This window comes from Periplaneta americana, chromosome 13 (genome assembly GCF_040183065.1).
Source record: "Periplaneta americana isolate PAMFEO1 chromosome 13, P.americana_PAMFEO1_priV1, whole genome shotgun sequence".
In the NCBI taxonomy this organism is placed as follows: Eukaryota; Metazoa; Arthropoda; class Insecta; order Blattodea; family Blattidae; genus Periplaneta; species Periplaneta americana.
In genome coordinates, this window is record NC_091129.1 from 139,261,490 (window position 1) to 139,275,221 (window position 13,732).

General features: G+C 37.1%; 1 protein-coding gene across 1 annotated transcript in view; it reads left to right on the plus strand.

The window, feature by feature from the left end:
• The window catches only part of LOC138712500 (putative ATP-dependent RNA helicase TDRD12), a 116,056-nt gene that overhangs the window by 86,612 nt on the left and 15,712 nt on the right, over positions 1–13,732 (plus strand). The window contains exons 22-24 of the mRNA XM_069844381.1: positions 2,770–2,877; positions 3,120–3,261; positions 9,986–10,096. Of these exons, the coding sequence (XP_069700482.1) occupies positions 2,770–2,877; positions 3,120–3,261; positions 9,986–10,096 (361 nt within the window). The remainder of the gene's footprint in view (positions 1–2,769; positions 2,878–3,119; positions 3,262–9,985; positions 10,097–13,732) is intronic.

Genomic DNA, 13,732 nt, shown 5'->3' on the forward strand with positions numbered 1-13,732 from the left:
AAATAATTTAATTAATCTTTGCACTGCAGCTAATGTTACCGATTGCATCATGGGTAACACTACACAGATCATATAAGTTGGAAATAGAATATTTCGCGATTTTTAAGAAAAATATTTTTCAACATCTAATTGCAGTAAATATACATCCTTCAGTCCTTTTATGCCTAATTTGAACCCGCGAAATTCGTGTCATGCCGCGAATTTCTCATGTTTTTGCAAAAAGAAAAACGAGATTCTTAAGCAATTAGGAATAGTGTGTGCAAATTTTCAGTTTTTCTTTTATTTACTGTATTTTTTTGTACTATGATTGATAGTCATGGCATAGAGAGTTCTCTAGTTGTTTTTGGCATAGGTGAGGTCAGTATCTGTGGTCTGCTCGTTTGATAGTATTGAATCCATTTTTATTCAAATATGTAGTATAAACACATTTCTGACATCATATCCAGCTTTGGTTTATGCATATGTACTGAGAGTTTTATCATAAGCACTGTTAGCCCACTGAATGCATCCTTTCTTTCTATTTTGCAGTGAGTTGCGTGTTTATTTGTTTATAGCAGGGGTTCTTAACCTATGGTTCACGTCCCAAACAAGGGTCGCCATGGCTTTCAGGATGAGTCGCCGTAGCTTCCCAAAAAAATAAAATAAATGTTAAAGTACTTTGGATTATGATTATATTTTATAATTATTTATTATGAGAGTGTTAGTTGGGAGACCAGAGGGGAAAAAAATCTTTGGGGACCCCGAGACGTAGATGGAAGGATAATTTTAAAATTGATTTTAGATGGGAGGATAATTGGATTTGAGGGAGGTGGGATATGACGATAGAGACTGGATTAATCTTGCACAGGATAGGGACCGATGGCAGGCTTAAGTGAGGGCAGCATTGAATCTGTGGGTTCCTTAATAGTAATATACGTTACAAGAGCGGTATGTTGACGTTTTCATGGTCGAGGAAAAGATTGAAAAAGCGAAACGTAGTTGAGCTTTTTTTAATTTCCGAGAACATGAAAACAAACATACTGCTCGTGTATCGTACATTATTTTGTGCGAAGATCGTTTATTACATACCTGAAAGACGAATTTCTAATTAGTTGCAATGAAATCTCCATGTTGGTTTCTGTTTAATGACGGCAATTTCGGAAAACCAAAATATCTTTCTTCAACATTGTTGCTATAAAATGTTTTATGTGTTTACTATACTCCAGCAGGCCGTGATATACGTCTGTCTTTTTTTTTCCCCAGTCTATAAATGCGAACTTAAAACAAACGGTAAGGTTATGTAATGATTTATTTTTCATTTTAATATTTTAACAATATTATTTATATAACATATTGCAGTAATAACATCGGCATCTGGAATCTTGTTGATTTTTTCACGGCTTCCTTAATGTTACTTGTATCAGGAATGCAATAAGTTTCGTGAGTAGTAGACTTTACTTAATTTTTGCAAATATTTAAAAACAATAATTAACATTGCAATTTAGGTGAAATTGCAGTGGTAAGTTTCCAATTTATAATTATTACTATGTTAAACGTCTCTAAAAATAATATGTTAAAAGCCTAAAGCAGTAAAATGAATGTCGCGCTTAAGCGGTAAGAATAGGGAAATTGTTATGTGTGTTACGTTGGGAATACTGAATGTGGTATTTCACACTTACCGCGTATTGGTTCTGTGCGGAAAACAAGCAAATACGCACGATCTCGCACAAAAGTCATTTGTAAGTAAGTAAATTATTTATTATGAAATATTAAAACTCTTATTAATAAATAATTGCTACACTTATTTACTTGTTTTTATTACAATAGCACTGTTTAACTTCAAAATAGGCCCATGGGTTGCGCAAGTTTATCGCTCAGTTAACTTTGGGTCTCGACCAAAAAAACGTTAAGAACTCTTGCTTTATAGTATACATACAGGTGAAAGAAGAATACTATGTTATTATGTGCATGTGTAAGAAAGACTACAAAGATGCCTATATAGTGAAATGCAGATTTGCGATATAAGTAGGCTGTGGTTTCATAAAAACGTGATATAGTTATGAAAAATTCATTGAATGCACTTATTTATCCGTAATGAAGCATTACTTATTGTTCATTAAATGTTAAGAAAATATGATTGGTGAACAGCTCATATTTTAGTGAATTGTTAAATATTTTAATGTTCATTAGTTAATGTTTAATTTGGGTTGATTTATTGAAGCTTGGTGAAACTGGCCATGAGTTTAATATTTCATTGTTGATTATTCTTCTCACTAGCACTGAATTGAATCTTTACTTACAAGGATCATTAAATAAAAGTGCATCCACATGCCTATCTGCCTGCCTGTCTGTCTTCTCTCTTTCTCTCTCTCTCTGTCACATGGAAATGTGTTCATTATAAAGGTATTCCTGTAACATGCCATGAAGGCACTTGGGGGACATGGAGGTAGAGCCCCATGCTTTCAATGACCTTGGCACTAGAATGAGGTTGTGTGGTCGGCACCACACTCTGAGCGGCTTTTACCCCTGGGAAAGACCCTGTACTCAATTTTATAGGAGGCTGAGTGAACTTCGGGGCCATTCTGAAAGTTTGGCAATGAGAAAAAATCCTGTTACCACCTGGGATCGAACCCCGGACCTTTCAGTCTGTAGTCAGCTGCTCTACCAACTGAGCTACCCGGCCGTCAATATGTTCATTATAGCTGATATAATGAACAAATAAATATGTCACTTACATGTAATATCAATATAAACTTGTGTCTTTTAATGATAATTCATTATTTGTTTTAGTTTTCAGAGACTGGTAAATGAACTACAGAAATGTGAAAAAACTAAACCAAAAGACTTTCATTTGGCGAAAGGTGTATGCTGCCTGGGGAAGTTCCCAGAGGATGGCATGTAAGTTATGTGGCCTATATTATTGCTTTAATGTAACAAGATTGTCTGTGTTCAGGTAAGCCAAGATTTCACTAGGAATATCATACTTTCGCATTTTCTCTCTTTGAATGCAGGAAATAATCCATCATGGTAATAAGTGCTAGCACTTATATTTTATTTTGAATTAATTATTCAGCAATTTGCAACACCTTTTCTTTATGCAATTTACTATATATGATTACTTTCAATAATTTTGTTTACAGGTGGTACAGAGCTCAGGTGCTCCAAATGCTACAAGGAGACCGTGTATCATTGTTCTTTGTAGATCACGGAGACAGTGCTACTGTCGGCATGGATGACATTGCACCAATAACAGAGAAATTTATTACTAAACTACCATTCCAAGTAAGAACATAATATTGTGTCATCAACCACGAAAGTCCCCATTGTACTGATCACATGCATATGTTGTAAACCCACCGTAAGTGCCACACTTGCAATTTATACAATCATTGGCATTTCTCCTTACAATTACTGTGAATAATGGATCACGTCTGTTGAATGGCTTTATATTTCCCTTGCCAAGAAAAACCCAACAATTGTTCACATGCTTTTGGTAAACAATCCTTTTTGCTTGTTATAGTAAGTTCTCGTACCAAAAAATTTCGAGAAACAAGTACAGCCATTTCACCTGCTAGAATATGCTAATTAATATTTGAGGAGAAAAATTCGCTCTGGCGCCAGGGATCGAACCCGGGTCCTTGGTTCTATGTACCAAGCGCTCTGACCACTGAGCTACGCCGAATTCAATCCACAGCACCGGATCTAATCTTCCTCCTTCAATGTTTCCCTTTGTGGCCTGACTCCAAGTTAGGCATATATATGTTGACGTATATGTCCAATGTCAACTGCCAGAGCGAATTTTTCTCCTCAAATATTGATTGTCAATATTACAGATATTATTCTGTAGGACAAATTAATTAATCTATAATATTCACATAGCTGCAGTGCATATGTCTGTACAGATTACTGTGCACTTAACCGCAGAATCCCGGCCAAACAAGTCACTCAGCTGAGTGCGCTCCTAATATAATGGCAGTTGACATTGGACATATACGTCAACATATATACACCTAACTTGGAGTCAGGCCACAAAGGGAAACATTGAAGATCCGGTGCTGTGGATTGAATTCGGCATAGCTCAGTGGTCAGAGCGCTTAGTACGTAGAACCAAGGACCCGGGTTCGATCCCCGGTGCCGGAGCGAATTTTTCTCCTCAAATGTTAATTGTCAATATTACAGATATTATTGTGTATGACAAATTAATTAATCTGTAATAGAATATGCTAGTTTCACCTAGTAGGTCTAAATTAAAGACCTTCCCAGAAGGATGTAACATCAAATTAATGAAATATGTGACTTAAGTGGAAAAAGTAATTTTTAAGCATTCATTTATAACAAATTATTGCATCCAAAAGCCCCTTTTTTAAATTAATTAATTATTTTTTTAAGATATGTCCCTTGCACTTTTCCAGAAGATCACTGCTTTTCTTCTTGGTCAGGCAAAATTTTGTAAGAGTATACTCAGGTACTCCGGCGGCCGGGTAGCTCAGTTGGTAGAGCAGCTGGCTACGGACTGGAAGGTCCGGGGTTCGATCCCAGGTCGTGACAGGATTTTTTCTCGTTGCCAAACTTTCAGAACGGCCTCGAGGTTCACTCAGCCTCCTATAAAATTGAGTACCGGATCTTTCCCGGGGGTAAAAGGCGGCCAGAGCGTGGTGCCAACCACACCACAACCACACCACCTCATTCTAGTGCCGAAGTCATGGAAAGCATGGGGCTCTACCTCCATGCCCCCCAAGTGCCTTCATGGCATGTTACGGGGATACCTTTACCTTTTACCTTTTATACTCAGGTACTCCCCAGATCTCTCCTAACTCATTCTGAAACACATTTAAAGAACATTGAAGAAACTGCTCTCACTTCTCACCTTATGTCTTCTCATCTTCAGTTCGTCCTAATTCCTTGTTGTCTCTTGAGTCCCTCAGTGTAGATGACAATAAATTACAGGTAGCCCCTTGCTGAGACTGAATAAAGAAAGTTGTCCTTCGCCCTGTATCTCATTTCTCTGTTACATTAGAATCTTAGTATTCCAAGGTAATGGAGAGTGAGGGTTAGTGTCGTGCATTTCAAGCTCTCTGTTCTGTTGAAGTTTAGTCGAGTGTGACAAGAACCGAAGTCTGCTTTGAAGAAGCGTGTCTGTTCAGCTCGCTTGAATTTACCCCTTCAAGTTCACTGGCCTCTCCTACCCTCCCCTCCCATCCATTCATTCTTTTAGCTGCGTAAGGATTTTAAAACAAATCTTGTGATTTAAGACAGCGCTTATTCTGTCAGATCCCGGCCAACTAGTCACTCATAACGAGTGCACCTCAGCACATGTGTGGACTTCGGTCCTACGTTCATAGACATCTATGACATAGTGCAGAGGGCGGCCACTAGAGGGAACCCAAGAGTTGGAACTTAATCAGAGACAATTCTGTCCGACGCCGAGGTGGTATCCGGTGTGGCTTAGTGGATAAAGCATCAGCACGTAGAGCTGAAAACCCGGGTTCAAATCCCGGCGCCGGAGAGAATTTTTCTCCGTTCCATTACTCTTTCATCGTATGATGACGCAGAATATCTGCATGGAAATATCATATGTACTTCGGTACATTAAAATAATATATATATATATATATATATATATATATATATATATATATATATGCGTAAATCACTTTGTGATTTAAGACGGTGCTTATTCTGTCAGATCCCGGCCAACTAGTCACTCATAACGAGTGCACCTCAGCACATTTGTGGACTTCGGTCCTACTTTCATAGACATCTATGATGTAGTGCAGAGGGCGGCCACTAGAGGGAACCCAAGAGTTGGAACTTAATCAGAGACAATTCTGTCCGATGCCGGCGTGGTATCCGGTGTGGCTTAGTGGATAAAGCATCAGCACGTAGAGCTGAAAACCCGGGTTCAAATCCCGGCGCCGGAGAGAATTTTTCTCCATTCCATTCCTCTTTCATCGTATGATGACGCAGAATATCTGCATGGAAATATCATATGTACTTCGGTACATTAAAATAATATATAAATCTTGTGAAGTTTTATTTACATGTAAGAACAGGTAATTTTTATTACGAAAACATTATTAAAAATCCTCAGAAATATAGGTATACCACATTTTGTTTAAAAATACATGACAGTTGTTACTATACCATTTACCGATAGAGAGTAGCTATAATTACATTCTTCACATGATATTCAAATAAATCACAGGTTACTATATGGATGATGAAAGTATTAACGTCATGCATAACATGTGCTAAGGTCGGTTCAAGTTGGTAGAGTATGACGAAGTTTGATGTTTGTCGATGTTCGCTTTGCAGAAGGAGATCTGTTGTGTTTCACCTTGTTATAAAAATATTCGCTGTCCTCCATTCCCACTCGGTGTAAGGATTTTAGTCCATATATGACTAGTTGCAGGAAATGGGATCTAAAGTCGGATTTTTTTTTTTTTTTTTTTTTTTTTTTTTTTTTTTTTTTTTTTTTTTGTGGTTTCAAAAAGAGGATGAAATACTGAGCATTTAAAAAAAATTCATGGTTCTAGGTGCTAGTTTTTAATATACATACTAGGTTCAAAAAGTTCCCGGAATTTGCTAGTATCATAGAAACAACGTACCTTAAACACTATTCTACAGCATTCCCTTCAAAATAGTTGCCTTCCGCAACAATACACTTTCGCCAACGCGTGTAGAGTTCCTGGAAGCCATTTTGTGAAACCCGTCTTAGTGCTCTCGTCGCATTTGCGATAACCTCTTCAGCATTGAATCTCCGTCCTTTCAGATGACTTTTCAGACAGGGAAACAGAAAGTAATCAGGTGGTGAGAGATCTGGAGAGTATGGTGGGTGATCCAAAGCAGTTATGTTGTGCCTGGCAAGAAAATTCTTTACAATAATTGCGCGATGAGCAGGTGCATTGTCATGCACAAGGAACCAGTTGTTTTCTACCCACTTTTCTGGACTTTCCTTCTCACTGCATCCCGGAGGTGATGGAGGATTTCTACGTACAATTCTTTCGTTACAGTACGACCTTCTGGAATGAACTCATGGTGGATGAGACCCTGAGAGTAGAAGAAAACTTCCAACATAACTTTGCCTTTGGAAGTGTCCCTAGGAAATTTTTGCTTCCGAGGAGATGTTTTCGATTTCTACTCAGATGACTGTCGTTTAGGGACTGAGTTGTACAAGTAGCACCAAGTTTCATCACCAGCAATAATTTTGTTTAAGAAATCACCATCTTCATCAGCCATACTGATCATGTCTCCAGCAAGAGTCATTCTTGTTTCTTTCTGTTCTGCCGACAACATTTTCGGAACTAACTTCTGAGACACGTAATGCATGTTGAGATGCTTGTGAAGAACATTGTGTACACTTCCGACTGATATTCCGACCTCTGCTGCTATCTCTTTTATGGTTTTACGTTGGTCGTCCCTCACAACATTACTCACACACTGAGCAATTGCTTCATTTGTTGCAGTTGTTGGTCGGCCGCTGCATATGTCATCTTTGATGCTATCGCGGCCACCAGAAAAGCGTTTATGCCAGGCATACACTTGAGTTTTTTTCATTGCTGCTTCGTCATATGCTTCTTCCAACAATCTTAATGTCTCTGCAGGAGTTTTGTGTAACAAAACACAGAACTTGATGTTTGTACGTTGCTCTGTGGACATAATTACAAAATGCGACGAACAAACAAAACACTATGATAAACAATTGCCTACAACTCAAAACCAACAATCGCCATTATCAACAAACTTTAAGGAAATGACATCATGAATGTTACCAACAAAACAAATGTATAATATCCCTTGTTATATATTAATACGAAAAATGGTAGTAAAATTCCGGGAACTTTTTGAACCCAGTAGTATTACTTATTGAATGTTAATATTACATTGTGTACTTTTCGAGAAAAATGCAAATTAAAGTTTTCATTTGTTTTCTTAGCAACTATAATCATGATGAAGATCTGAAACACATTCTTATATGCTGTCCATCCATAAACCACAAAAGAAGTAAATGAAAATCATCAGTACCAGTTGCAGAAGACACAGCCCTGCAGTATATATTGACTACACCCCACTCTGGCTACTAGCAACAGGCATCTATAATGAACACTGATCAGAATACCCCTCATTTCTCGTGAAAAACAACACCTGAATAGACTACAGAGGACTATAGTGGATTTTATGTTGTTAGCAAACAGCTGGATACATTAAGAAGATTGATTGATTCTTAGCAACTATAAGAAAGATGTTGTTGTTATTGTTATCTATTGCCGGGCTTTGGCAACGAAGCCATTAGCGTTCTTGCTCTCCAATATTTCTCTGTGGTGGAACCATCAGGTAGAACTTCACAGGTTTATAGATGATCTTCAGTCATTTCTTCTTCTTTGTTGCATAGAGGGCAATTTGGATTTGTGTAAATTCCTATTTTATTCAAGTGTTTGGCCAAATAATCGTGTTCTGTAAGCAGTCTGAATTTTGCTACTGCAGATTTACGTGGAATTTCTGGAATAATTTCTGTTTTTTTTTTATTAAAATGCTCCATTTTTTATCTTTGGCTTTGGTACATAGTGCGTGGTTTTGCTTGATTTTATATTTATTTTTAATTAGTCTTTTGATGGATGTAAAAGGTAGGCTTGTATTTGTATTCTGAATTAAATTGGATCCTTTTTTGGCAAGAAAGTCAGCAGTTTCATTTCCAGCAATTCCGCAATGTGCAGGTATCCATTGCAATTGAATTCTTTTCTGTAGTTTTTGAAGTTGTTGGATCATTTTGTGACATTCTTTAATTTGGATTGACATCATTTTATATGAATTTATTGCATATAATGCTGCTTTAGAATCAGAGAGAATGACAGCATTTTGAAATTTATCTATTCTGTACAGTAGATGTTGGAGTGAGATATGAATAGCCATTATTTCCGCATCAAAATTTGTTGTGTGATGTCCTGCTGGTTGATAAAATGAGAATAACGCACACGTAATTCCTGATCCTGAGTTGTTATCGATAGTAGACCCATCTGTGTAGATATGTAACCATTCTTCTGGTGGGTATCTATTGTTCACAGCTTCTAATGCTAGCGCTTTTAGTACAGGTTTGGAAATTTCAGATTTTGTAACTGGTTCTTCTAAATCTAGTTGAATGTTAATTGGTTCGAAGGTTAGAGGGTTTTCTCTGCTTAAAATGTTTTCTTTAGATTTAGGGAGATTCAATTCTGTTTTTATTTCCGTGACTTTGGACAGGAAACTTGTTTGTGTTTTCAACTTGGTTGGTTGTAACAGTCTTTTTTCCCATTTTGTTGTTGTTAACCGTAGCATTTTTTCATGGTGTGTTAGTGCCTGCTGCTCTAGAGTGAGACATATTGGAGGGTTCTGGGTTAAGGCTTGCATTGCCGTGATTGGGGTTGATTTTGCTGCACCAGTTATTAGTCGCAGAGCCTGATTTTGGCATACTTCTAGTCGATTCAGATTGAAATTATTTGCTGTAATTAATACCTCCGCATTGTAGAGAAATATTGGCTTGATGAATGTTTTGTATGTGATGTTCAAAGTCTGCCGATTATTACCCCACTTTGCTCCAGCTAATCTCTTTAAAATTGGAAGTCTTTTTGTTGATTTGTTTACTACTGCTTCAATATGATTTCTCCAAGATAATTTTGAATCAAAAATTATCCCTAAATATTTCGTTTGATATGTTTGTCTCAGGTTTCTTTTCTTGAACTGTAGATTTAGTTTTGGGATTTTTTTCTACAAGAAAGATTTATGTATTTAAGAAGCACTATGTAAAACTACGTCCTAGTTTAGTATGTAAAAAAAGCTTGCAGGTAGCGCAAGATGTCAAAACATAGAAATGCAGTTTTTACAATGCAAATTCGTTATTTTGTTCTCCTGTAAAATTTTCTTTCACGACTTTAGGTCCCTTTTTGCCCAACGAGTCACATATATAATCTAATTGAGCAATTATTTGTATTCTTTTGTAGATACGTTAATTTAATAAAACATTATTTTACAGGCTATTGAATGCTCAATGGCAGGTATTACACCAGCAGATGGAGATACTTGGTCAGAGGAAGCTATTGATGCACTGTATGATTTTACTGATTCCATTATTCCTTTTGCCAAGGTACGTACTTCAGTTTATATTCTTAAACAATTTTTGTAAGATATTATGTCAAAGGTCACAGTAAGGCAACAGGACTGGTGCTGAAAAAAAATTATTCCACTTACGAACGATTTGAGCATTGTTTGTTCAGTTAGCTTTGTCTTGTACATGCATACTGCATACAACGATCATGAAGTAACTGCGAGGAATGGCGGAAGACCGTCTGCTATCATTACAGACCTTTGAATAATATCGACGTCATCGAAATAAAGGCCTTTCAGTGGTATTTTAAGTTTTGAGAAAAAAAATATCACATGCTGCTAAACTCGTGAATATAGATGCTTTTGCTGGCCAGAAAACTACCTATAGTCGCGACACTGTTATTTCCGGCATGACTCTGCCTCTTTGCTTACGTCTTAGAAAGTGAAGGCTCTATAAAGTCTAGGTAGGTAGTATTGTTCGCCATTTTTGTTGTTTCGTTGCCGAGCTACCGCACGAGGGATCTATTTGCCACACCGTTAAACATTATCATGTCGTAGCTCCTATGATAATAAATCAAACGCACTGTAATTCAGCAAATAATTGAGCGGCAAATAACGTCCTCGTGTGCTTTCTGCGAACGCAAACGAAAGAGCCAAAATGGCGGGCGATTATATTAAGTATTTATCTAGCCTTCTTTATCTTCTTCAGCGAATCACAAGACGCACACGTTTAAATGTAGCCGACCTGTAATGTAATTGGCTGCCGGAAATAAGAGCGACGGGACTATAACAATGAGAGTTTTATTTCTTGGTGCGTTATCATATAGCAGGAACTGTCTGTTGTTTTCTCAGTGCTGAGGCCATGTATGATAGATTTTCTGAAGCAAGTGTTTCAAGATATCGAGATAGCAGGCAGCAGAAACTGTCTGGCTTCTGGAGTGAAGGTGTACAGTTCCCTTATTTTCAAAGGAAATGACTAGTATTGTTTTGATTGTTAATCTGTCTTATCATATTTTCGCATGTATAAGCCGCACTTATTTTACTGAATTATTGGTTCAAATATTAGGGTGTGGCCTGTATTCGAGATAATTAAAAAATTCTGTTGCTTTCACTTCCACTCTTTCTCATGTAATGAACAATGGATACCTGCTGAAGTAAAACTTCATTTATACATGGATCGATATTATCTGGGCTAAAGGGCCGTGGTCTGTTGGCACTGTTGCTACCATATGTTTCGTCTGCTGCTCTGGCAGACATCGTCAGTGGTGTGGCACATGGGAGTGCAAAGATCTCCTTAGCGTGCTGGTAACTACTGGGACTGTGGCTGGTTGCCTTGTGGTATTTAAGGTCGGGATGGATCGTGGCTTGCACAGTTGTCGCCGCAGTCCACACTGGTGGCCGACATGTTGTGATGAGCTACCGCCGTGCTCGGCTGTTGTATGAATGGTAGGCCTTTTTCCTTCCGATTGAAGTTATTCTTGTGTTTGTAGATTTCAATGGCCTCTCGACATATGGTAACAACAGCACCAACAGACCACAGCCCTTTAGCCTGGATAACATCGATCCATATAATGCCGACTGTGAAAATCTACATTACAAAATTCATTTATGCATTTCTCACTTATACGTTTTTTCTCAAGTCCTGGAAAAATTCCTGTACTTTCCATGTTAATTTATTTCGTTTATACTTTTTTTTCGCTTATATGATCGTATTTTAAATCCCGAGAGGTACAGAACTTTGTATGTTCTAATTCAGTTTTGCTCGAAATCAGGTTTGCCGTGAAAATGTAAGAATGAAAAAATACCGCAATTATAACATTGAATATAATGAGCACACCAATTTTTTTTTATCCTAAAATTCAGAAGAAAAACAACCGGTGAATTTAATACGCACCTGTGCTAAAAACCACAAGGTCTAGTGCTGTCCTGATGTCCACATGCTTCAGCAGAATTGAATGACCATCCTGCTATAAGGGGTAGCATATGGATATGATGAATGTAGCTCTCCCAATTCATCTCAATGCTGGTCCCATACACTGGCCGAAATTTCATGAGAAAATTTCTTTCCCCATGAAGACTCAACCAGCACTTATTCCATAATGCTACGTAGTCCAGTGCATGACGCTTTAGGTCATACACTACAGCAGGAAACATGTTATGTATACGCTAGACATGAACACACACACAGTTTCATTGCATCCCATTTGTAGGTTGTTTCTGATTATCCCATTTTGACTGTTTTACATTTTCATCAAATTTAAGCAGATAGGATGGTATTTTTTTCAACTTTTTTCTTATTTCGTGTAAAATATTAATTTTTTGTATGTAGAGAGCTCATAGCTGTAGGAACTCAACCAAATATAAATATTTTGAAAAAAAAAATTATGTTGTTGTTGTTGTTTTCTAATGCCAGGCTTTTGACAATAAAGTCATTTGACCTCTTGCACTCCAATATTTTTCAAAGATATTATCATGACCAGCCACTGAAGCACAGATTTTGAGGTGTTCTGAATCCATTTCTTGGTTTGAGTTGCACAATGGGCAGTTAGGGGACTGATACATTCCAATTCTATGCAGGTGTTTGGCCAAACAATCATGGCCTGTTGCCAATCTAAATGCAGCTACAGACGATTTTCATGGTAAATCGGGAATTAACTGTGGATTTTGACGCAGAGAGTTCCATTTTTTTCCCTTGTGATTGTGTTATCAAATTTTGTTTGTTGAAGTCTAAGTATGTAGATTTAATAAATCTCTTCACAGAGTAATACGTAGATTTAGTAACAGGTCTGTAAGTAGCAGTGCTGCCCTTCTTTGCTAAAGCATCCCCATTCTCGTTTCCCAGGATTCCACAATGGGATGGTATCCATTGGAATACAATTCTTTTATTGAGTGATATTAATTGAGAGAGCATTTTAGTTACTTCTGCTATTTGAGATGAAGGTGTGTGTTTAGAGACGATTGATAGAATAGCTGCTTTGGAGTCTGACAATATAACTGCATTCCTAAATTTATTGATGTGGCATAGAAGATTCCTGAGACATTCACTTATTGCAATGATTTCACCATCAAAACTTGTTCCATATCCAAGTGATCTATAAAGTGAGAAGAGACAGCACGTAACACCTGCACCGGCACCTTGTTCTCTGGAGATCAAGGATCCGTCGGTGTATAAATGAAGCCAGTTTTGTGGAGGGTACCTAATATTAATTGTCTCTAAAGACAATTGTTTCAGTATTTCAGTGTTTACTTCTGATTTCAGTATTTCTTCTGTTAAATTTAGATTATATTCTATATTTAATAGAGTTAAAGGGTTTGGTTTAATTTGTAAGTTTTCTTTTAAATTTGGAATATTGATTTTCTGTTTTAATTCTTGAACAATGGATATGAAACTTTTTTGAGTTTTCAATCTACAGAGAGGACTGTATGAATGCCAATTGTTTCCTGGTAATCTGATAAGCTTTTCATATTGTACATTGCTTGCAGTAACTAAAGAAATGACATTTGAAAAAAATATATCCAATGCAGGATTGTTCTAAAAACCGATATATCTATACCGTTTTTAAAGATAGATTCAAACTTTTTTTTTTGCAATGTATTTGCAAAAGCATGTTCTACAAACTGTCTGTAACAGAATTTTGATATTAGTCCCTACGTTTGTAAAATAAACAATTAAAAT